The sequence below is a fragment of the Chrysemys picta genome, chromosome 8 (assembly GCF_011386835.1).
Source record: "Chrysemys picta bellii isolate R12L10 chromosome 8, ASM1138683v2, whole genome shotgun sequence".
In the NCBI taxonomy this organism is placed as follows: domain Eukaryota; kingdom Metazoa; phylum Chordata; order Testudines; family Emydidae; genus Chrysemys; species Chrysemys picta.
In genome coordinates this window covers 52,772,134-52,797,816 of record NC_088798.1, presented here as the reverse complement: position 1 = coordinate 52,797,816, position 25,683 = coordinate 52,772,134, and the positions used below count along the sequence as shown (strand labels likewise).

Below are 25,683 nucleotides of genomic sequence, written 5' to 3'. Positions count from 1 at the left end.
CCCATAGTGGCCCAGATTCCACTCCCACAGAGAGCTCTTAATCGGATACTGGGAATGGGTTAGGGGCCCCAGAGTCAGGGCCGGCTCCAGGTGCTTGGGGCGGCTGCTCCGGAGAGGGGCGGCACGTCCAGGTATTCGGCAGCAATTCGGCGGACAGTCCCTCACTCCCGCTGGGAGAAAAGGACCTCCCGCCGAATTGCTGCTGGCCTTTTTTTTTTTTTTTTTTGGCTGCTTGGGGCGGCCAAAACCCTGGAGTCGGCCCTGCCCAGTGTTGACTCCCATTCCATGCCAGAGCAGCGAGATCCCCATGTAAAGAGCTCCATCTCTGTGTGCTCTTGTTTTACTGTGTAGGTGGGAAATCTTTCCTGACCCTTATAGTGCTCAGCTTACACTCTGAAATATGAGAATTGACTTCGTACCTAACTTCCATTAAATGTTTACAATTGCCATTTGCAAGTAATTAATGTTACCATTAATGTTACTGTAGTAACATTGTGACTCTGTACCATTGTCTTCTATTGTCAAGTATCAAAGGGATAGCTGTGTTAGTCTGGATCTGTAAAAGCAGCAAAGAGTCCTGTGGCACCTTATAGATTAACAGACTTATAGGAGCATGAGCTTTCATGGGTGAATACCCACTTCTTGGGATGCATATAGTGGAAATTTCCCGGGGCAGGGTATAAATATGCAAGCAAGAGTGAGTAAGGCTAGAGATAACGAGGTTAGTTCAATCAGGGAGGATGAGGCCCTTTTCTAGCAGTTGAGGTGTGAACACCAAGGCAGGAGAAACTGCTTTTGTAGTTGGATAGCCATTCACAGTCTTTGTTTAATCCTGAGCTGATGGTGTCAAATTTGCAGATGAACTGAAGCTCAGCTGAGCTTTCTCTTTCTCTTTCTCTTGTGAAATCCCAGACTTGTTTGCATGTCTGTAATTATATAATCCTCTGTTGGCTTGTCTCACAGAGTTTTCTATAACAATTCTATAACTAACAGATTGCCTTTTAGTTCATATTTATGGGTCTGTGCTTTTAGAACAGAAAGTCCTGTGTTCAGTCAAATCTTTAGTCCATGCAGCTGCAGTATGAATACTAAATATATAAAATAGTGCAGCCATTTTTAAAATCCAGCAACAATATTAAAATCTGACCTCTTGTGGCAATGAATTCAATGGACTGACAACATGCTGAATGAAGAGATGTTTCAATATCTTTTAATTGCTTTATTTCAGGCTTTTGTCTTCAGGTTCCCTACTAATCATTTCTCCCACTGTGGATGACACTGCAGTCTATGTGTGCACTGTGTCAAATGATGCAGGAGAGGATCAAAGAACAATTGATTTCATTGTACAAGGTAAAGCAGACATTGTAAATGCACATATATTATGACACCACAAATGTCTTCGGGACAATCCTTTATTTAAATGAGAACTGTAATTTTGATGCTTATTCTATTGAGCTTTTACTCTTGTTAAGAAAGAGGACATTGCTATATGCAAACCTCTATATGACATGAGAATGGTCGATAATCCTAACAGTGTTCTCCTTGCTTTAGTGCCCCCTTCCATAGCAGATGAAACTACAGATCTTCTGGTAACAAAACTGTCTCCAGCAGTAATTTCCTGCACTGCTTCGGGTGTTCCTGTCCCCTCAATCCACTGGACCAAAAATGGGATACGGCTCCTTCCCAGAGGAGATGGCTACAGGATTCTGTCTTCAGGTATTATGCATGATTTGAGTAGATGCAGAAAATGCTAGAAGAAGGTGCATTACTATTTTCATTGTAAATATTTTAAAATAAAAATCTAGGGTTCTTAAACGGTATTATGGTTTCTCTGTTTTCTTTGAACGTAAGAAGTATAATATACTACAATACTGTATAATGAATTCTCTTTTTTTCTGCCCTAGGAACAATTGAAATAACTGCTGCACAGTTAGACCATGCAGGAAGGTATACATGTGTGGCCCGGAATGCTGCTGGCACTGCACACAGACATGTTACTCTTCATGTTCAGGGTGAGGTGGGAACTTGAATAGAAACATGTTTTATAAACAGCTTTAGTTGGTTTTGAAAAGAAAATGTTAGAATAATAATACACAATATTGGTGGGACCACATCGTGCCAGTCTTACTCATGTTCAGTAGTATCTTACTCATGTGAGTAGTTTCATAGATATACTGGCTACTTGTGGAGTAAGATACCATTCAACATAAGTAAGCGTGTGAAAATTTGACCTTGCATAAATTTATTTGTATCTGGTGGAAGCTACAAAGCGTGGGCTCTTTAAATTTAGACTGATTCAGCACTCGGAATACAATGTAGAAAGCAATCATGCATTGATGAAGGCATGAACTAAATGATCTGATAGCTTTTTCCAACTCTAATGCCTAAGATATTATGATCTGGCGACAGGTATCACCTGCTTTGATTTTTTCTGTTTGTTTTGTTGTTTTGCTTAATTAAAATAGATTCATTAGGTGAACTAAATACGCAGGGCTAAACTCTATAATCCATATGCTGAGTAGTTCCATATTATGCAAGAGTAGTCCTACTGGGCTCATCAAAAGGATAATAGAATCCAGCCTTCAATAGTTAAATGTTCTTAGCCTCTCACATTGTACAATTTGTCTTCGTTTTATTTTCCAGCCATAAAAATATTACAACTTCTTCAATATACACTATGTGTATTCCACATGTAAGTATGCAAGTGTACCTGGAGCTGAGTCTGGAATTTTTTTTTACAAGCAGTATCCGTTGGCCCACACATGCACCCTAGCTCTTCCTGAGCCCCAAACTGAGGGCATAAAAGGTGCGGTGGGTCGACGCCTGTCCAGTTCCTTCTTAGCACTACCTGGTCTGAGTCGGAATCTTGGATGTTTTCAGCTCCTTTCTACTGCATCATTGCTCTAAAGATATTGTATATTTAGTTTTTAGCAGTTTTGTAGTTTTTATAGTGTAGCCTAACATAGGTTTTCCCTCTTCTGTTCCCCACATGGAATTTCCCCTCTACCCCTGAAGAAGTCTGGATTGTGCCCAGTGTCCTGGGGTACAAAAGCTGTGTTTCCTGCCCTCTCCTTTTCTGTGAGTGACAAACATCAATTCTGCCTCTATTGCCTGGGTGAGGCTCACATCTCTGCCAAGTGCAGCATCTGACGCTCCTTTTCCCCCAGAATTCATGAGGTTTGGGAACTGAGACTTAGAAAATATATGATGGCGAAGGAATGGGACCCCAATCAGTTCTGGACTGAGGACATCCCCTTGTATATCAGTCTCAGCAAGCAGGCAGCACCCCTCCAAGCATGAGCTTGGGGACGGAGGCTAAGACTGCTAAGCCTAAGGAGGAAGTTTCACATGTTAAGGGGAACTCTCATAGATGCAGGGATGAGTCATCTTTGTCTAAAACTGCCCTGAAGAGAGAGGATCCCTCCCTGATCATGTCAAAATTGGGAGAGCCAGTACACATGGGCACTGAGGACTTAGGCCTGAGTATATCTTTTCAGCTGGAGAAGGAGGTGTGCAAGGGTATGGCTCTGACGGTTCTGACATTGGCTCTGATGGTGAAGACTCAGGAAAAACAGCTCCTGGTTCTCCCATCCACTTCTAGAGCCAATGCAGTACAGTAACGCCTCACTTAAAGTCATCCCAGTTAACATTGTTTCATTGTTATAGGGAACATGCTCGTTTAAAGTTGCACAATGCTCACTTATAATGTTGTTTGACAGCCGCCTGCTTTGTCCACTGCATGCAGAAAGAGCAGCCCATTGGAGCTAGCTGGTGGGGCTTGGAATCAGGATGGACCGGCAGCCCCCTATCAGCTCTCCGCTCTCCTAAGTTCCCAGTGTGGCCCCCGCCCAGCAAGCTATCAATTGCTGGGCAGTTCAGCTGTCCCTCCCCCGACTGCTGTGTGCTGCTCCCAGGGCTGTCCCTAGCAATTCTGGGGCCTTATGCAGGGGGATGAGTGGGGGGGGGACTGGGTTGGCTTGGGGGTAGGGGGGAACCACCCTCCAGCACTCACTGGCGGCGCAGCTGGGGCCGGGTCGCTGCACTTCCCACCAGCGGTGAGTGCAGGCCCGGCCCTGCTGCAGAGCTCAGGGGAGTAGGGGTGGGGCTAGGGCGGAGCAGGGGCAGGAAGAGGCAGGGCGGAGTGGGGCAGGGGCCCTGGGGAAGAGCCGGAGCAGGGGCTGGAGCAGCAGACAGCTGTGCAAGTGCCCCAAATTTCCTGGTGCCCTACGCAGTTGCGTACTTTGCATATGGGTAAGGACGGCCCTGGCTGCTCCTGCCCTCTGCCTTGGAGCTGTTCCTGGGAGCCTCCTGCTTGCTGTGCAAGAGGAAGGGGGAAAGAGGGGTGCTAATGTCAGGGTGTCCCCCTCCCCCCTGCTCCTGGCCCCCACTCTTTTACCCCATCGGGCCATCTCCACAGAGTGGGGTGGGGGGACACAACAGGGCTCAGAAGAGAGGGAGCTTGCTGGCAGCAGCTGCTGTCTTAACTTGCTGAGCTACTTAAAAAGGAAATGTACTTAGAGTGGGATCAGCGTACTTAGAGGGGCAATGCACGTCTCTCTCTCTCTCTGCCATGCTGTCTCCCCTCCCTCCATTCGTGCTACCTTGTAGAGTATGAGGCTACGTTAACAACCATGTGTTAACCCTTGAGGGCTCAGCCGAGTGCTAGTTCGTCATTTAGCAGTAAGACATTCCCTGGGAAATACCTCTGGCACCCTCTGACTTCACCACCTCAACCAAGCTTCACAATCATCATTGCTGTGTACAGTATTACATTGTTTAAAACTTATAGTGTGTGTGTGTGTATATATATATATATATAAAATAATAATAATAATAAATAAATATAAAATATAGTCTTTTGTCTGGCAAAAAAAATTTCCCTGGAATGTAAACCCCCCTATTTACATTAATTCTTATGGGGAAATTGGATTCACTTAACATGGTTTCGCTTAAAGTAGCATTTTTCAGGAACATAACTACAACATTAAGCGAGGAGTTACTGTACTGGTAGTGACACAGTCCTGAGGGAGCCAAGTGTCATGGGTGACCAAGAAAGCTCCAGCTCCAGCAATGGACTGTCCTTTCACCCCAGGGCAGTCTGAGACCTAAGTCACCCCGGAGGACATATTTTTTCTTCCCTATCTGCATTAACCTCTCTGTTGAGACAGGCTTTATTCCAGGACATTAGACCAGAGGAAGAGACTACCCCGGGGATGCAGAGTCATTCTCCTATCCCACCTGCCAGCCTCAAGGTGCAACCTTTGGTACCATAGGTTCTGCCAGTACTGCAGGATCTGGCTTTCTCTTTGGATGAGTCAGAGGCACCACAGGAGTCTCTGCGGTACCAGTCAGAAGTCCTCGAAGATTAGACTTCCAGCCTCCGACCAGACACAATTCATGAAGAGGTTGTACCCTATGCCTTGGGGTCCTCCGGTGCCAGTTGATCCATCTGTTGGCAATATTGGGGGGCTGTGGGCTTCCTACCCTAGACTCCCAGGATCACTGCATAAGCCCTATTTGCCATTGCCACCCACAACCAGCCCCATCAGAGTATTTGGAGGAGGAAGATGAGCTGGATTTGCTGGTTCTGGGAGCAATCTTCTTGTCTTCACCAGATGACAAGTCTTCACCATTTGTTATCTTCCATCTCCACTGGAAGACTTTAAATAATAGCCAGAGCTCATGCCCAGGGGTCAGCAGAGCTACAGATTCACCTTGAGGAAGTCCAGGATCCTCAGCACAGGTTACCGGACATGCTGCAGCCTGTAGAGTGGCCCTCCCCATTAACAAGGCCATTATGGATACAGCAAAGGTAGTTTGGCACACTCCTGCTTCTGTTCCTCCCACGCTTAAGAGGGCTGAGAAGCATTAATTTGTTCCACCCAAGGGGTGAGAGTTTTTGGTCGTTAAGTGATTGCTGGTGTAGGTCAGCAACACCATCACAGGACCTAACCAGATCAGCTACAACATCACCGGCTCATTCACCTGCATGTCCACCAATGTTATATATGCCATCATGTGCGAGCAATGTCCCTCTGCTATGTACATTGGCCAAACTGGATAGTCACTACGCAAGAGGATAAATGGACATAAGTCAGATATCAGGAATGGCAATATACAAAAACCTGTAGGAGAACACTTCAACACTCCCTGGCCACACAATAGCAGATGTAAAGGTAGCCATCTTACAGCAAAAAAACTTCAGACTCCAAAGAGAAACTGCTGAGCTCCAGTTCATTTGCAAATTTGACACCATCAGATCAGGATTAAACAAAGACTGTGAATGGCTATCCAACTACAGAAGCAGTTTCTCCTCCCTTGGTGTTCACACCTCAACTGCTAGCAGAGCACCTCACCCTCCCTGATTGAACTAACCTCGTTATCTCCATACTGATTTATACCTGCCTCTGGAAAATTCCATTACTTGCATCTGAAGAAGTGAGGTTCTTACCCATGAAAGCTTATGCTCCCAATTCTTCTGTTAGTCTTAAAGGTGCCACAGGACCCTCTGTTGCTTTTTACAGATTCAGACTAACACGGCTACCCCTCTGATACTTGTTTTTTTTTCATATCCTTTCGTGTATATAGTACCTTGTAGTGTTAGTTTAGTATTGTATAGTGGTTCTGTAAATAATTAGTTATAGGTGTGTTTTGCAACACTATCTTTTTAGTGAGGGGTACCAGGATCAGTACTGGACTCATGCCCTATTGTATGCCTTACCTCCCATTCCTCTCCTGCCCAAAGTGTTATCCAAAGTCAAGCAAGATTCTGCTCACCTTAATCTGATAGCCCCTGCATGGCTCTGTCAACACTGTTTTTTTTACCCTATTAGCACTATTGGTCAGACTTCTGCTGTTTCTCCTGAGAGAGGTGAATCTCCCAGGACAACAGCCACCTTTTTCATCCCAACCTTCAGGCTCTCCACCTGACTATGTGGATGCTTCATTGCTGAAGTTTGCTTTAAGGGGGTACAGGAAGTCCTACTTTGACTAGGTCTACTTACCTTGCTAAATGGAAGAGATTCTCTGTCTGGTCCTCACTGAGAGGCATATCTTGGATTATCTTTTCTTTCTAAAGCAACAGGGATTGGCTCTTAGTTCCATTAGAGTTCATCTGGTGGCTATGGATAACTGGTCATTTTTTTTCAAACCCTGTGTCCATCACATTTCTAAAAGATTTGCTTAGATCAGTGAGTCTCAAACTTTTTTGCTGGTGACCCCTTTCACATCACAAGCCTCTGAGTGCGACCCCCCCTAATAAATTAAACACCCTTTTAAATATTTTAGCACCATTATAAATGCTGGAGGCAAGTAGGGTTTGGGGTGGAGGTTGATAGCTTGCAACCCCCCATGTAATGACCTCGTGATCCCTTGAGGGGTCCTGATCCCCAGTTTGAGAACTCCTGGCTTAGATTATTCCCACAGAACCATAATCTGGTTCTGCAGTGGAATTTAAATTTAGTACTAGCAAAAGTTGATGGGCCCCCACTTTGAGTCACTAGTGACTTCTTTCCTGTTCATGTTAATGAAAGTAGTTTTCCTGGTTGCCATAACCTCTGCCAGAAATGTGGGAGAGCTATGAACTTTGGTATCAGAGCCTTTCTATGGCAATTTTCTTTAGGGAAAAGGTTTTCCTTCGGCCTCACCCTAAATTCCTGTCTAAAATGGTATGTGAATTTAAATCAAGAGATTTATCTATGAATATTCTTTCCCAAACCCTATATGAGTAATGAGAAGGAAAAGTTTCATACTCTAGCTGTTAGAAGAGCGTTGGCTTTTTGCACAGTCTGGATTAGACCATTCAGATTTTTGTCTAACATTTCAGGTGGAGTAAAGGACCAACCAGTCTCAACCAATTGGCAGATGTCACACCTCTGGATAGAGTGGTGACTCATTCAGCCAGGACACAGGTGACTTGTGCAGCCTTTCTGGCCAGGATTCTCATTCTGCATATTTGTAAGGCAGGTACCTGGTCACCGCTCCATACTTTTACCTCTCACAATGCCATCTCTCATCAATCCAGAGACCATGCCAGATTCAGACAAGTTGTTCTTCAGTCTTTGTTCAAGTAGACTCCAAGTCCGCTTGTTCAAACTGTTTATGAATCATCTACAACGGAATGGACATGTGGAATCCCTAAAAGAAAAATAAATGGTTACTTACCTTTCTGTAACTGTTGTTCTCAGTCTACGACAGCTGAACATGATGATCTGAAAACTAAAATTCCACATGAGCTCCTTTGTGTCAATAATTCCCTCTTTATAGGAGAGTACATGGTTCATGGCTCTCGACATGAAAGATGCATACTTTCACAAAGACGTTCACCCAACCCACAAGAGGTTCCTCTTTTGGTCAAGACCATTATCAATTCAGAGTCGTCTCCTTGGACTGGCCACAGCACCCAGGATCTTTACAAAGATTTTTTTTTTTTTAGTGGTGGCAGTTTGGATGACAAGAGTGGGATTTACAGGCTTCCCATACCTCAATGATTGGCTTCTGATAGGCAACTCCCAAGAAGAAGTCTGGTGGGCACCTTAGCCTTCTGGCTTACCTTGGTATTTGCGTCAACCATGAAAAATCCACATTGATCCCCACGAGGTACATAAACTTTAGAGAGGCAACGCTGGATACGACCACAGCAAGAGCGTACCTACCTCTTGAGAGGTTTCAGGCCATGAGCACTCTCAGACAACAAGTACCTATCATACTCAGGATGCCTTTCTCTCCTTAGCCATGTGTCCTTATGCAAACATATGACACCACTCACCAGGCTTCATCTTCATTGCTTACAAGCCTAACTTCTCTCCATGTACTCACCAGAGAAGGGCAACATAAATGGCAGGGTGTCTGTTCCATCCAAGGTGTTGGTCTCTCTTGTCTGGTGGACAAAACCAGAGAAGTTTTGAGTGGGAATCCCTTTCCTCACACCAACTCCTGAGGCACCCATCATTACCAATTCCTCCCTTTTGGGTGGGTAACCATATGATCTTCACTCATCCTGTCACAACTAGATTTCTGAAGAGGCTTCTCAGATCCTTTCCACCATTGGTGAAGTTCACATCTTAGTGGGACCTCAATTTTGTTCTATCATATCTTAATAAACCTTCCTTTGAGCCTCTAGCAACATGCTCAATGGCTGATCTGTCCATGAAGGTGACCTTTCTAACAGCTATAACATTAACCTGAGTCAGTGAGCTTGGGGGGGAGGACAGGGGGATGACACATGGGGAACTGTCATATACTACATTCTCTAAAGAAAAGGTCTCATTATGCCCCCACCTCAGATTCATCCCTAAAGTAGTTTCTGAGTTTCATATGAGTCAGGACATCCATTCACTAGCATTTTTTCCCAAACCTCATGCCTCAGAGGAAGAGAGAAGGATGCATCTGGATGTTCAAAGGGCTTTGGCTTTTTATCTACAAAGAACAAAGGACATTAGAAAGACAGCTAAACTATTTGTTTCCATAGCAGAGTAATCAACGGGGTCAAGCTATAATGGCACAGAGACTTTCTAAGTGTATCTCAGGTTATATTATCCTTTCTTTCCAACTAGCTTGTATTCACCCACCCCGCCCGCCCAGAAGGGATGGGGGCTTATTCCACGAGAGGGCAGGATGCTTCGGTTACATCTCTGAGATGTACCCTTACTAGAGATATGTAAGGTAACTACTTGGAGCTCTTGGCAAATTTGCACAAGACATTACACTTTGGTCCAATTGTCCACTGCGGAAACAGCGATGGGGACAGCAGTAATAGGGTCAGATGTCACTTCTGTGTCCTCACGCACACCTCCTGTTTGACTATTGCTTGTTAATCTCCCATGTGTGGAATACACATAGGGACCATCACTCAAAGAAGAATGGAGGTTACTTACTGTAACTGGAGGTTCTTCGAAATGTGTGGTCCCTATCTGTATTCTACTGTCCATTCTCTGCTGCCTATTGTTTGGACTGTAGTAAGAATCGGACGCTGGAGAGGCATGTGCCCACACCACGCTTTATGCCCTCAGTTCAGAGCATGAGGAAAGCTATGGCACAAGTGCAGGCCAATGGACAATGCTTGTTTAAAAAAAAAACACCGGTGCACAGGCATACTCATGTGTGGAATACAGATACGGACCACACATCTTGAAGAACATCCAGTTACTGGTAAATAACTTCAATTTTTAATCAACTGCCTCTTTCTGTGCCATTCCAATTCATAGAGCTACCAGCTATTCAGGTGCAGCCAGGAACACTAGATGTTATCCTGAACAACCCCATTCTTTTACCGTGTGAAGCAACAGGTACACCTCGTCCCATAATAACGTGGCAGAAGGAGGGCATCAATGTAAACACAACAGGTATCTTAGCTTTATGATGCTAATAATTCTGCTGTAGCATTTAAACTTGTGTTCTCATTCTTTAAAGATTTTGGTCTAATTACCTTATCTATAAAAATGTTTTTTCTACCTTTCTTATGCATGTTTTAGGCAATAGTTATACAGTTCTCCCCAGTGGTAGTTTACAGATTGCAAGAACAGCTGTTGAGGATGCTGGCACTTACATGTGTGTGGCTCAGAATCCAGCTGGTACTGCCCTAGGGAAGATTAAGCTAAAAGTTCAAGGTAAGTCATCACCATAACTCCAGTTTTATACACAAGAAAGCTGTGCATATTCACGGGTTAGTGAGATCCCTGTTCTGAGCAATGTATATGGACCAAAGATTGTAAAATTAGTTCCTGCAAAAAAATAATAGAACTAGTCAATTCCCTGCAGCGGCCAGCAAACATTTCTTCTCTACTTTCAGAGACAGGGGTACACCTCAAAAAGAAAAACAAGATTGGTTTTTATCTCACATGGAGAGCAATGGAAACCAAAAATATAGCTGGGATATGAATTGTCATTACTGTGTGACCGTGCAGTGCAATAATAGGGCTTTAACAGATTGTCTCTCATGTGCTTCACGATGGGTTCAGACCTCCATGACAAACCCACTTGAGCTGCTACCAACAAAGAATACTTTTGTAAGGTGTGCTGGTAATGGTCCACAATTCGCCATTAAGTACAGCCCCTATTAACTTCATGACCTTCACCATTACAGGTATTGCTAAGAGGTATCAGTCATGATGTCAGTTTGCCATACAATTGTACTTATAGTGTTTAGTACATGAAAAATGCCTGTGTGCGATTGCTCATTGCATGATCTTTGCACTCAGATGAGCACCAGATCTGGAATTGTTCTTTGCCCCTGCCCAGAAGGACGTAGCTCTGCACCTTCCTTCACACCAGGGCAGGGGACGTGGTGTGCTACCAATAGAATGTCATCTATTTACTTTACTTTGCACTTGGATTTGGATGCTGTTTTGCAACTGTAACTGATAGGTGAAATTATTTAGCAGGAAGAGTAAACTGTTTTTTTAAATTATTCTGGATAGGAAATAAGGCATGTGTGGGTATCTGTGTATGTGTGTTTAAGTTTATACATTTCCGAACAATGTGTTTTACTTCTTCTTTCTCTTTCAGTTCCTCCAGTTATCAAACCTCATTCTAAGAAATACATAGTTGCTGTGGATAAATCTGCCACTCTGCAGTGTCAAGTGGAAGGCTACCCAGTGCCTGAGATCACATGGCACAAAGAAGGACAGCAGGTTACAGAGTCCTTCAGGCAGCGAATTCTCAGCACTGGGGCTTTGCAGATTGCATTTGTACAGCCTGGTGACACTGGACATTACACATGCATGGCTGCAAACGTGGCAGGATCAAGCAGTTCTAGCATGGAACTCGTTGTGCACAGTAAGTACGACTAGAAAGGAATAACATAGGCTGGCCAATTATCATGACAGAAGTCTCTTGCACTGATGTGTTAGAGGCCAAAGTTGTAGTGAGAGACTTCCGGATAGTTACACCAGCTAGCATAAAACTCAGGCTTTATGACATAAGCAAACCACTAACTGGCTGGCTTTAGGAAGAACCAGCCCCTGTGGGTATGTCGCTACATAATTTTCTGTTATGTAGGTTCCACGCCTTTCTCTGGAGCTTTGGATACTGATCACTGTTGGAGACGTGATTAGATGACCCACTGGTCTGGTCTGATGTGTCATTTCTGATGTTCCTACACCAGTATCTGGCTGAATGGAAGGCTGAAAACTATAGACAGTAATTAATCTCTTTTTAAATCTCCCCATAGTTCCACCTAAAATCCGTAGTTCAGAGGTGCAGCACACAGTCACTGAGAATTCCCAGGCTGTTCTGTCATGTGTGGCTGATGGTATCCCAACACCAACAATAAACTGGAAGAAAGACAATATACCTTTACCAGACACAGTAGGAAAATACAGGGCTATGCAGTATGGAGATCTCGTTTTGGAGAATGCTGTTGTAAGTGTTATGAATTTGAATGTCCTCATTATATATTGTGTATTCTTTCACGTGAAAATTGAGCAGCATGAAAGATTTTATTTGTCTGAAATGAAGGAACAGAAAGATTGTGGGGAGTCTATAACTCTTATGTCAAAAGAAAGTCCCCGCAGGTCAGGGTTGAGGCACAGTGTAGGCTTACTTATGGAAAACATGCTCTGAAACTACCCAATTGCTACCTATTCTGTGGATAAACAGAGAACCACTGGTTCCAAAAGTGCTGATCATGGGAGATAAATTCACAACATTTTTAGAACATAACTGCATAGAATACACATTGTAAAAACAGTCCAGTGCTCTCTTAAATAAGTATACTGAAGGATTTTGTGAATCATAGTTGTTGTTTTTATTTATAAGGTCAGCACCCTCCTTTCTAGTGTTTTGCATGTTATTTTTACAGCCTAAGAAATGTACAGCACGATGAAATGTCAGCCCATTGTAAAGCCTCTAGTGAGCAGGTGGTGTTGAATGCCTCCAGTGAGGTGCTGTACGTCTTCAGCTCTCCCTAGAGTCAATGGAAGGTATGGGCAAGCAGCATGTCACAAGAAGTGCCCAGTACCATTCAGATCTAGCCCTAAAATGTATTAAATAGTGGAAATATTTCTGCAAAGCTTGCAATGGAAAGTTCTTGGATTTGGCCATTTGGGCATTTTCACCAAGGAGCCTGCATGTCAGCTAACATCTGGAAATTCCAGATCAGTACATTGACATCCCCTTTCTTGCCCAACATTTTTTTCTTCTCTTCCACATCATATACCTTTGTCTTAGAAGGAGTCGCACTAGTTCCAATCATACTGTACTTATTAAGGGAAAATGTCTGTTGATGGCAGGGGAGCTTTGCCAGCATAAGGATTGTGGGGTCCAGTTTAATGTTATGAAGTGCCACATTTAAGGCTGGTTTTGTCTACTTTACTTGCCATTCCTGAAATTATTATTAAGCTCAACAGCTAGTCGCATTTACCTTTTCCCTCTTAGCTCTTTGGATTCTCTTCTGTGTAGTGTGACCTCTTTATTGTACCTTCAATTGGAAGGACAGTAAGATGGACAGCTCCATTATTTTGATACCAAGCTGTTCTGTGCATGGCTTCCAGCCAGTTTTAAGGTTAGAATAGGAAGTCAGCCTATTTCACTTTCTTGTCCTTGCCATAGCTGTGATGTATTAGTCTCAGGTAATCTGCTGGGTTTGCTACACTCAGGTTTCTGTTTCATTCAATCATCAAGTTAGGCTGACGAGACTGACTCATCATAGCTTCCAATATATTACTAGCGAGTTGCCAAAATTTTAAATTCAGTCAGATGAACATTCCAACTGAACTGAAGTTCCAAATTTTTTGAGATTCCCCCCATCATTACAATTGATGATGTTCGAGCTCCAATGCCTCCCCCTATTTTTCCCCCCTTCTTTCAGCCTGAAGATTCTGGTAGTTATACCTGTGTTGCCAGCAATGCTGTTGGTGAAGATATACACACTGTCAGCCTAATGGTCCATGTGCTCCCAGCTTTCACTGAACTGCCTGGAGACATAACTTTGAATAAAGGAGAACAACTCAGATTAACTTGTAAAGCAACTGGGACTCCGATACCCAAAATATCTTGGACTTTTAACAACAATATTGTCCCTGGTGAGTGATATCAGTACTTAATTGTCAGTCTGACACAGATTCTTCCCCCTCCAGAAGTGGTGTTAGTGTGCAGTGATGTCAGTTTGAGATTACAGTATAAAGTTCATAAGGGGAAAAACATAGTATGGCCTGTGTAACAAACTGTCTAGACTAGGGTTTCCCAAACTTGGGACGCCGCTTGTGTAGGGAAAGCCCCTGGCGGGCTGGGCTGGGTTGTTTACCTGCTGCGTCTGCAGGTCCAGCCGATCGCGGCTCCCAGTGGCCGCGATTCACCTTGGCCCGCGCCGCTTCCAGCAGCTCCCATTGGCCTGGAGCAGCGAACTGCGGCCAGTGGGAGCCGCGATCGGCCAGACCTGCGGATGCGGTAGGTAAACAAACCGGACAGGCCCGCCAGTGGCTTTCCCTACACAAGCGGCGTCCCAAGTTTGGGAAACACTGGTCTAGACAATGGTAATATCTGGAACTTGTTAGCGTAGAATACCAAAACTACAATTAACATTAAATTGCCTCTGTTCCTGGACTCTGGAGAAGGGCTTTAGGAACCCTGTCCCCTTGTGTCAAACTGCATGTCCCATATTAAAATGTACACATTGGGTATAATAAATATTCCAGCATCTAAGCACAAAAGATGACTTCCACAAGCACCTGTATGAATAAAACGTCACTGTTGGTGGAATGCAAAACATGAACGGACTGAAAGGAGAAGCAGGGCAAATTCATTCACAATAGAGTGACCAGTCAACGAACACTGTTTGACTGACTTGTTCAGCCCTCTAAAACAGACACGCAGACAGGGAAAGGCATAATAGGGTCTGTAATCAAAGATGTCTCAGAACTTAGTCCAACGCAATGGTAAGTTCTTTTATAGAAGCATGCCATTGAGCCATGCTGCTAAGCAACCCTGTACATCTAAACCTATTCCTGTAAAATATGTATCACTTGTTGATATTTTCCAGAGCTGCTTCAGTGTTTTTAAAAGACATCTCTTCTCCCCACAGCAAAACTTGACAATGCTAATGGACACAGTGAACTAGTTATTGAAAGAGTATCTAAAGACGACTCTGGTACCTATGTGTGTACAGCAGAAAACACAGTTGGCTCTATAAAGGCTATTGGATTTGTGTATGTCAAAGGTATGTGTAAATAACTGCAATATCAGGCACAATCAGTGGCAATTTCACACAGCCTCATTTTTAGTTGTATCCAATAGCACTGCCATGGTTGATTGGAAAAGGGGTAACAAGTTGAACTTCAGATCTTATGAAAACAAAGAATGGCGGATTCCTATCAGTAGTTTCATTTAGAATCTCTTGCTTTCGCTTTGCTTTTTATCATTTTCAGAGCCTCCGGTCTTCCAAGGGGATTATTATTCTAGCTGGATTGAGCCCTTGGGTGGTAATGCTATATTGAACTGTGAGGTCAGAGGAGATCCACCTCCAACAATCCAATGGAGCAAAAAAGGAGTTAGCATTCAGATTAGCAACAGGATCCGACAACTCAGCAATGGTTCTCTTGCCATCTATGGCACTGTTGTGAGTCACTAGTCATTAAAATGTGTTTGTATGTTACATTTAATTATTGTAAGTAAATAAATTTATCCAAAAAGGTATGTATTTTAACTGAATATAAATTTGCCTTTATTAAAAAATATTCGGTAGTTACTCTACATTTTAAAAAGATGTAATTTTTTTAATGCAGTCTAAAATATCCTGCTCAAATTACTGTGACCTCACTAACAAAGCAAGGGAATGTTGTATCTGTTCTGTCTATCCCCTATAAACTTGCAGAGCTGCATTTTCAATAGGACTTAACAAAGCCTCAAAACTTGGGCATACAAAATCTGATAATGAAATCCTGGCTCTGTTGAAGTAAGTGGGAGTTTTGACATTGGCTAGAATGGTACCAGAATTCCCCCCCCCCCATTTTAATTACTTGTGTACCTAAATCCTACATTCGAAAGTTCAACCTGGCTCCCCAACTCCTAATATGCATGTTCAAATTGCATGTTCATGATTTGCACATTCAAGTTTAGAAGCTGCAGTTGAAAACGTGGCCCTTATAAAAGGTTTTAGAAAAAGCTTCTAGATTTACAAATGTAAATAGCTGAAGAAAAAAAACCAGACATTAGCTTATTATTAATAAAAGTAAAATGTTCAAATTGCTATTAAAACTTTTGGTTACTGGGTAGTAACAATAGTAGTCTATAGTTCTCTTTGTATTGCTACATTTATAATCTACTTTATATACTTACAAATCCAGCACCATACTATATAGGAATCTACAATATTAACAAGCAGATGGTTTTGACTGAGATGACTTGAAACCTACCATATACGTTTCAGAAAAAGACTAAGTTTCTCAAAAGGACATAAGCAACATTGGAAAGAATTCCATGTAGATACTACTTGGATGCAGTTCTCTTGTTTTTCTCTCTATCCTCACCTGCTTGTAACAAACTCCCATCCCAGTTAACCTTTTAATTCAAGTCACTTTGGGTGTAGTTTAAAAGACTGGCAGCTTGTATGATAAACTTTTCTGGTAGTTGTTAATTAATGATTTCCCTCTACTTCTTTAAGGTCTGTTGCATGCCATACTGACAATAGCAAACTCACTGACAGGAAATGCATTGTGAAAAGATTAACTTACTCCATGTAGGTTGATAGTTTATATGATTATTTGTTTGTCCTTTAGAATGAAGATGCTGGTGACTATACATGTATAGCTACAAATGATGCCGGCGTGGTTGAGCGCAGTGTGACACTAATGCTTCAGAGTAAGACTCAAATCAGATATCTAGTGCTACAAGAGTGCGGCCAGAAGATGACTTTGGATACATGTGTGCAAGTCCCTTTGTAATTTTGGGAGGAGACAGTCAAAATTCACCAATGGGAATTGGGCACCTCACTGCTTTTTCTGTCTTTGGCATATTCTTGAGGGCAGAACTGGGCTTTAAATTAATTCTTACACAAATGATGGAATTTTAGAATAATTTTTTTTATTGACAGAATTTTCAAACATCTCTTCTCTATTTATAACTCAGAGAAGAATCAAACCTTTTACCTCTGTTTTTGTTTCCTTGTGTATAGAATGGGAATAATATCTACCACATTTAGGTATTGTGAGAATTAATTGAAAAGTGTTTTTGCACTACTGATGGTACTAGTTGTTTGTAGAATTGGGCCTCAATCCTGTTTGGGGCCTGTGTGTGCTACCACAATACAAACCACAATACCACTTTCATTGTTTGTGTATTCTAGATCATGTTTAATTTCCACCATCGACCTTGTCTGTCTCAAGGATCTCTGGAGATGTATAATAGTAGTTAATGCCAAAATTAATGAAGTAGGATTTCATGCTTTTTCTCAGACCAAACCTCTGTCCAAAGAAAAAAATGTCATCTGCTCTTGTAGCCATTTATTGCAGAATGCAGTGATGCTAAAACAATCTCTCCTCTCTCTCAGGTCCTCCAGTTATTACAGTTGAACCAGTAGAGATGGTGGTTGATGCTGGTACCACAGCAATCCTGAACTGCCAAGCAAATGGAGAACCTACTCCAACCATTGAGTGGTCCCGCCAAGGCCATCCTATCCTCAGCAATGACAGAGTGACTGTCTTGTCTAATGGCTCCTTGCGTATTGTTGCAGCACAGAAAGAGGATACCTCTGAATATGAATGTGTGGCTAGAAATCTGATGGGATCAATCCTTGTCCGAGTGCCATTCACTGTCCAAGGCAGGTACACTAAAGTGCTGTCTAGTGATTACCAAATTGCGAGATTCCAGCTTTAAAACAGAATAACTATGACCCAGGTTTTATATTCCTTACATTTACATGTTAAGTCTAGTGGGACATGTCAGTGTATCTCTTCTTCACAAAATTTTGTACTTTTGTTCCACTTTCTCAACTGTCATCATCCTCAGCATGCTCCCAAGACAGGCAGCTGAGAGTGAAGGAATATGTAAAAGCATGTCTACACTGCCCCACAGTTTGGACTCTGGGGGTGTGAAAAGCAGTGTGAACCAAAGTGCTGTGCTATAACTGCCCCATGTGGACACTGTGGGTGCAAATGAAAAGATTCCTACTTAATGTAGTCTTATTTGAAGAGTTAATGCGAACTCTTTAGTTCGCACCTGCAGTGTTTGCATGGGGAATTACACCACAGCCCTTTGGTGCACAATGCTCTTCAGACCCCTGGAGTGTGAACTGAAGGGCAGTTTAGATATGCCCAAAGACTCTATGATAGAGATGATCCTGAACTGAGATGCTGCCTACAGACCACATTCCACAACTTGAGTTCATCTTTAATGTCGGAGAATAAGTGATAACCATGCCAGAATACCTGAAGTATTTTCTCAACTAAAGCATGAAGAATTCTTCACTAACGATAATGTGATACTATCTGGATATCTGAGGGTAGCCTCTGAACTTGTGCAGGGTTATTTTGATCTTTTTTTCTAAAAATGCAAAAATTTAGCAGATCTTTTAACACAGCTGAGAAAGTATATTCCTGAGCCTGGTTGTATAACACACACATTATAAATGCTCAAATATAATTTTTCCACTGCAGTGCATGGCGGATTTTCAGAATGGTTTGAATGGCGACCATGTAGTGTAACTTGTGGTCAAGGTGTTCAGAAGAGGATCCGTCAGTGTAACAACCCTCTCCCTGCAAATGGTGGGAGGCATTGTCAGGGGCGTGATACAGACATACGCAGCTGCCAGAACAAACCATGTCCAGGTAGATTTCTTTAATGAACTCATACAGTGTATGTTTAACAGATCTCCATGGCATCACCATTTCATTGTTTCTTCTGTCTGGAATTCTTTGACTTATTGGGGAGAGGATCTTTTCTATAATATATTTGGTAAAATGGTGCTTTTTTTTATGTTATGTAGTGGATGGTACCTGGTCAGAGTGGGGGTCTTGGGAAGAGTGTTCGAGAACCTGTGGACAAGGTAACAAGACTAGAACCAGAACTTGTAGTAACCCAACAACTCAACATGGCGGAAGACCATGTGATGGCAATGCTGTGGAATCAATCATGTGTAACATCAGGCCTTGTCCAGGTGAGAAGAGTGTGTTCATTATAAGTTGCAGATACTGATCTTTAAAACTTTTCAGTTTGGTATCTCTTCTTCTCTAAAGCCCACATACTTAACCTCTTTCACTTTGAAATCATTATGGTAGGGGGGAAAAAGGAAAAAAATGACATTCTATTTGATCTATTTAAAAATTGCCTGCAGTAATTGAAAGGTTTTCAATTTACTGAAATTTAAGTCCAAAATTTAGGTTTTTAAAATATGGAGGTGAGGGTGGTTTATAAAACTGACCATGAAAAATATTTTCATAGGGTTTTTTATATTGATTTTAACATTCCTTGAAGTGTTTGCAACCTAAACACATCAGCTTTGTATGCTAGTGCAATAAAACTGACCACTCTAGTCTCATTGTCCAAAGTGGAAAAAAGATTACTAAGCAGCATAAAAGGTGCAGAGTAAAATACATTCTTTTGGGTTTAGTAATTTAAGGTATTATCAGTGTCACAGATAATGTATGTATTTTCTTTGACAATGTCCTTTTAATTTTTAATTATGATTTTCTCTGCTTAGTACATTTGGACTGGATAGGTCTATTCATTATTGCCATTTTTCCTAATATTCTCTCCCTCTGCGGACTTCTCTGATACTGTGATGCTGCACTTTGATCCACTGAGACAGTTTCCTGTAGTGCCCTACAAAACCAGTTCTAACTGCTGGTCCCTGCTGTATATTAGCCAGTGGGGCTGCTGTACGAGCTATACAGCTAGGAAGCCTCTTTCCCACCGAGATTGTGTGCCACTACAAGACTGTCAGATTCAGTGATTTATGAAAGGAAACCAGCAGGTCTGATCCCAAGCCTACTTCAATCACCTGGCAGAATCACTGTTGTTCCAAGTTTGTGGTCAGGTGAAGTAATGTTTTAAGGAAACAAAAAGGAAAGTATTAATATCTGTCTGGAAACTGCTGGTCAGTTTCAGCTGTTGTTCAGGGAACAGGTTTTTCAATGGCTGATTCAGAATATTTAATTTATGGACAGTGTGTAATGGAGAAAATGGAGTTATAATAATTTTACTGTGAATACTTCTCAGAGACATCACTTTCTTTTGATTTGATTTTGAACTTCAAGTTAAAGCCGTTCTGTAGTTTAAATGTAGTTTTTGTTTGTGCTATCTTGACAGTGGAAGGTGCATGGGGCTCTTGGCTGCCGTGGGGATCTTGCAGTGATACTTGTGGGAAAGGTACTCAGACCAGACTGAGGCTGTGCAATAGTCCTCCCCCATCATTTGATGGGTCATATTGTGAGGGGCCTGATACACAGATGCAGGTCTGCAACAAGAGACACTGTCCAGGTAAGAAGCATAAGATACAAACAGAAAATAAAGGACTAGCCTATTTGTTTCCTCTCAAAACTCTATCTAGTTTGTACTTAGAGCTAGTATAACTGCTCCATTTGTGGTGGCAAATACTGCAATCCCTGAGAAAATCAGAATTTAGTTCCTTGTTCCTACTCAACATTCACTATGAAAAGAGTTAACAGTCGTAACATATGGAACTAGCCCTTCCCTCCCAATCCTGCTCTTCCCTATGTTTCCATTCCTGTTGCTTGCCATTGTGTAAAAGTAGTATGTAAATCCTTGGCAGCTAAACATGTAATTTCTGCAGAACTTCTCACCAGGTCTAACTACCCTTTGTTATTCATTAATCTTCCACATCTATATGTGGACAGGAAAGGTTCAATTTTCAAAACACTCCCTTAATATAAGTTCAATACAGGGTAATTGGGTGAAATTGAATGGTCTGTGATATCCAGGAGGTTAGACTACATGATCTAATTGTCCCTTCTGGCCTTAAATGCTATGAATCTTGAACACACACAGTGCCATGTCCTATGCTAAATCCCTATTCTACCCTCTTAGTGGTGAAAAGGAGACTTGAAGCTGTACTAATTGAGTAGCTGAGGATTCCCTTTGGGTGACTCAGCACCTCCACTGACTGACTGCTACTGACCATCTTATTGTGTTGGTGATTTCAGTTATTACATATCCTACTTGTTTGACCTACTTATAGGCACACAAGAATTTTGGGAAGTCACTGTGGATGGACAGTCACTGCAACTATTACGCTAACAGGTGGATTTTAATTTAAGTAAAAAAGTAATGGGCCAGATCCTGTTCTGGGTTACACTCCTTGCAGTCCTATTGTAGTTCAAGGGGTTGCACGGATTGTCACTCAGCACAACACTTAGTGCAGTATTTTGCTGATACAATTATGCTAGATTTGATTATTTAAAAAGTGAAAGTTTCATTGTACAATGTCATCAATTTTTAACCAGTGGATGGAAAGTGGGCCGCTTGGGCCAGCTGGAGTGCCTGTACTGTATCCTGTGGAGGAGGTACCAGGCAGAGGACAAAGGACTGCTCAGACCCAGCCCCTCAGTTTGGAGGGCACAAATGTGAAGGAAATGACGTACAGATTGACTTTTGCAACAGTGACCCTTGCCCCAGTAAGTGTTTGGGATGACTGGGTTAGATTGTGCCTCCCTGCACATGGGTTCTCAAAGGGTATATATGGTAATAGGGGGAAATGGAAAAAGCCTTCTTTCTCACCTTGTGCCCTTGCACAGGGCACTGACCCAATCCTGCTCCAAGCAATGAAAAGTAGGGTTTGAACATCAGAAGCTGCACTAGACTCCCCAAAGGAGGAGGGATGAGAGGAAATCCATATCCCCAACCAGCCTCTTCATCAGTCAGCATAGCTGCACCATTGCATAGGCCAGGAGTTGGGGAGTAAGCACTGCTAAACAACATAGCAGTAGTAACTGTTGTATGAGCTCCTGCAGCAACATTAGAAGCAATGTGCTTCCATGAGCTGCAGGCAGTATCTGTAAGTCACAATCTTGCTATTTTACACCCACCATCAGTGTAATCTCCTTTTTCAGTACCTCTCTCCATTAGATATTTGACTTATATGCTGCATGCTTTCCTAAAGTAGTAAAGCACTGAACTCCAGGGCTCAAGGGTGGAATAGCCCTGCAGTGGAAAAAATGACTTAATTGGAGGCTTAAATTTCGCATTTTTTAGCTAAAAGAGCAGTAAACTTGGAATTGTGTGAAAAATTTCTCTTCAGAAAATATATTTTCTGATTTAACTGTTTGTTGATTCCATATCTGCTGTCATTATGCAGAGTGTATGTAAAGACTTTTATTTAAAATTTCCAGTTCATGGCAACTGGGGTCCATGGAGTGGTTGGGGAACTTGCAGCCGAACATGCAATGGAGGCCAGATGAGGAGATATCGGACCTGTGACAATCCTCGCCCTGTCAATGGTGGAAGAGCATGTGCAGGGGCTGACACGCAGATACAGAGATGTAACACTGACTTATGCCCTGGTGAGCTTCTATGGTAACAGAAGGCAATAAATAAACCTCCTCTAACGTTCTTCAGAGACCAAGATGTATATACTATGCAAGCAGGAAAGAAAAAAGTTCTGTAATTATGTCCAACTTCGTAGAAAGATCTAATGCAGTCTGACTGGGTTCTTATTAAAAAAATAAAGTGTCTGTCACACTAAAATGATTATCCCTTTAAGGGGTTATATTTTATATAAACCAGGGAAATAACAATCAAAAGACAAATAGCTTGTGAAAATGAAACCCTTCATACTCCCAACAATTCTTAATTCTCACACTAATGACATTTTACAGAGGATACCACTGACCTTTTATAATGTATTCCAGGAGCAAAGTCAGTACATCTAATAAAATCGAAACCAAATCTAGTTGCTTTCTCCTGGATAGCTAAAACATGTCTTTTTACCAAGCAGCCTTATATGGTCTAATGCTCCTCTTATTTCATCAGTTCTATACCCTGCTCAACCCCACTGAGTTCCATTGAATTACCAGTCAAGCCCCATGATTTGAAACCTGTTATCAAGTCCATGGGGGTATCTTGGCTCAGATCAGTATTTACAACAGTAATCCAGAAATGGATTGCATTCAGTTGTGCCATGATTAACAACAGATCTAAAAATATTTGATTTTTATTGATGATTAATGTATTTTCCTTCTGTGTGGCACCCATCTGGTATTGTTTTAGTTTAATTGGTTATAATGATCCCTTTGGTCCATGTGAATGTTAGCACTTGTGAGAAATGCCAGTTCTTGGCCCCACAGGTGGAAGACCCTCTTTTGCTCATTATTCCCCTTCAGTGACCATCAATGTGCTTCATCCCTGACCACCTGTAGGATTAAGAGGGTAGTTCAGTCTCCAAGCCCCGGTCAAATATTTGGCGTCTCTAGTGAGACTGCCAGCAAGAATGACAGTAGATTTTGAATGTGGACATCTGCTCACTAAGATCAGGTCTGAGACCACTAGTTCTTTTTACACAAGGCAACCAAACAGCTGTCAGGTGACAACAGCATTCAGTTGCTACCTAACTGAGCCACTTTTGAATGGGAGTCAGTCTGAGCTCTTCACCTCTGCTCATTAACAGTCTTCTATTGTTATAGAGCCAGATCCATGGATTCAGTGCTCAGCCCACAAATGAAGGCTACAAGCAGTCTCTGTCTCCAGCATTCTCTTGGTCTGGGTTGGGAGTCCAGGCAGCAGATTCTCTCGCTGCAACCTGCCTGCACTGCGGCATAAGAGGACTTCCAAATCCAGCCTATGCCCACTCTTTGCACAGAAGAGCCATGGTGCATTCCATTGGCAGGGGGACTCTGTAGTCATAGAAGTGGTGGCAAGGACCGCCCCATATTGTGCATATAATTTTCTTGGATAGTTATGTGGGGTATATTATCAGTATGATGCATGGGGATTTAGTCACATATCTCCCTGCTAAATCCTCATCCATTGCACTGGAAACATTCCCTGAAAAGTCCTCTTTCTTTTGAGTAAGGCTGATATATGGGCATGAACAATCTCAAAGGTATTGTACTTTTTGGGGAAGCAACCCTGCCTACAGAATTATCATTGAAAATGGTACGCCATCCTTGTAGCTGTTTGATTATTTTTAAAGATGTCAGCTTTATCAACATGGAATTTATATTTGAAGTGTAATTCATTGTTCTGTATGCAGGACTGGCGCTTCCACTAGGCAACCCTAGGCGGTTGCCTAGGGTGGCAGGATTTGTGGGGGTGGCATTTTGCCGCCCTCAGCGGAAATTGGGCAGCAGGGGGTCCTTCCGCTCTGGGTCTTCGGCGGAAATTCGGTGACGCGTCCTTAACTCGCTCCAGGACCCGCCACCGAAGTGCCCCAAAGACGCAGAGCGGAAGGACCCCCGCCGCAGAATGCTCAGAGGAGGAGTGCTGCTGCCTAGGGCAGCAAAAACCCTATCTATGTGTAATCTGACATATCTGCTACAAAAAGCCACTTGTTTCAACGTTCCATCCTTGTTTATAGTGGATGGAAACTGGGGAACATGGCAAGGTTGGATCGGATGCTCTGCTTCTTGTGGAGGAGGGGAGCAGACCCGAACACGACTGTGCACTAATCCAGCCCCTTCAAATGGTGGACGTCCTTGCCCAGGAGACTCTTCACAGCTGTCCAGGTGTAACATCCAAGCATGTCCAGGTATGTTATTGCAGAGACTGAACACCAAAGCAAATGAACCAAAAAACGCCTAGTTTATTATTTATAAATCTTTCAGTAATGAGTAAGCCTGTCCATTCAGCATATCCTTTCTCCAGACATGTCATAGCATTTACATAGAATCTGGTAACCATTCACTGGCAAACTGTAGTCAGCTGAATGCTACTATATGCTGAAGCATTTGACAGTTTTCAAGAGGAATTTCCAGAGGCACTTTTGATCAATTAAACTCAAAATCCGCAGTGTTTAAAAGGTTTCTGCTCCATGATTGCATTGTTGAAAAAAAATACCATGCAACTTAGGCAGCCAGTCATATCACATGAAAAGTGAATAAATAATAGTCACACTGAACAAGGTGTAAAACTGAAAATTGTTCACCTGAGCTATCAAGAAATAAATATATTTGCACAAATGCAGGATCGTTTCCAAATGGTTCATAAACAGCAAATGGAACTATGTTTGCAATGGTTAATTCAATCAGTTCTTATCTCTAGTTTAAAAAATAGTGCACAATAGTGAAACGATTTAGAACCACTGTTCTAGATGTATGATATTGTGAGAGTAAATCTGAAAGTGATATGGGAAAATCACTTATGCATCCTCAAAATAAGGGTACTATACTAGTGAAAAGTTCTATTTAATAATATTAATACATTTTAAAAAAAATTAGAAAACACGTCTCTCTTTGCCAATACGTTCTGTTTGTCAGTTGTTTTTTTCTAAAACAGAGTGGGAACACACACAAGTCTTGCTTGACATCTGGTATGACTAATACACTCCAGTGTCCTGGCCAAATAATTACATTCCGCCTGCCTGAATTCCCCAGTAGTTTCAGTTGTTTAGTTGTACTTTCTTACCTGCCGTAACCTGTTGTGTAGCACCAGTTTGCACTGTTCAACAATTGTTGCTTTTTACCCAGAAGTGGCTGCATTTCAGTGGTCCATAATGTAATCCCTTTGTCATAATTTATACATCAGCTTACATTTAAAAATGGTCCTGGTATCCTTATGGATATGAGGTGCTATGATTATTAA

At 42.3% G+C, this 25,683-nt stretch overlaps 1 protein-coding gene across 3 annotated transcripts in view; it reads left to right on the top strand.

Annotated features, from left to right (window-relative positions):
* The window catches only part of HMCN1 (hemicentin 1), a 335,176-nt gene that overhangs the window by 283,879 nt on the left and 25,614 nt on the right, over positions 1-25,683 (top strand). For 2 of the 3 annotated variants that reach the window (XM_065554461.1, XM_065554459.1), the window contains exons 76-93: positions 1,229-1,350; positions 1,552-1,716; positions 1,905-2,012; positions 10,206-10,343; positions 10,473-10,607; positions 11,506-11,775; positions 12,170-12,360; positions 13,808-14,021; positions 15,020-15,154; positions 15,363-15,553; positions 16,713-16,794; positions 17,483-17,752; positions 18,588-18,758; positions 18,917-19,087; positions 20,239-20,409; positions 21,393-21,563; positions 22,278-22,448; positions 24,461-24,631. In XM_065554461.1, the coding sequence (XP_065410533.1) occupies positions 1,229-1,350; positions 1,552-1,716; positions 1,905-2,012; positions 10,206-10,343; positions 10,473-10,607; positions 11,506-11,775; positions 12,170-12,360; positions 13,808-14,021; positions 15,020-15,154; positions 15,363-15,553; positions 16,713-16,794; positions 17,483-17,752; positions 18,588-18,758; positions 18,917-19,087; positions 20,239-20,409; positions 21,393-21,563; positions 22,278-22,448; positions 24,461-24,631 (3,047 nt within the window). The remainder of the gene's footprint in view (positions 1-1,228; positions 1,351-1,551; positions 1,717-1,904; positions 2,013-10,205; positions 10,344-10,472; positions 10,608-11,505; positions 11,776-12,169; positions 12,361-13,807; positions 14,022-15,019; positions 15,155-15,362; positions 15,554-16,712; positions 16,795-17,482; positions 17,753-18,587; positions 18,759-18,916; positions 19,088-20,238; positions 20,410-21,392; positions 21,564-22,277; positions 22,449-24,460; positions 24,632-25,683) is intronic. The other variant, XM_065554460.1, reaches the window with a different exon arrangement.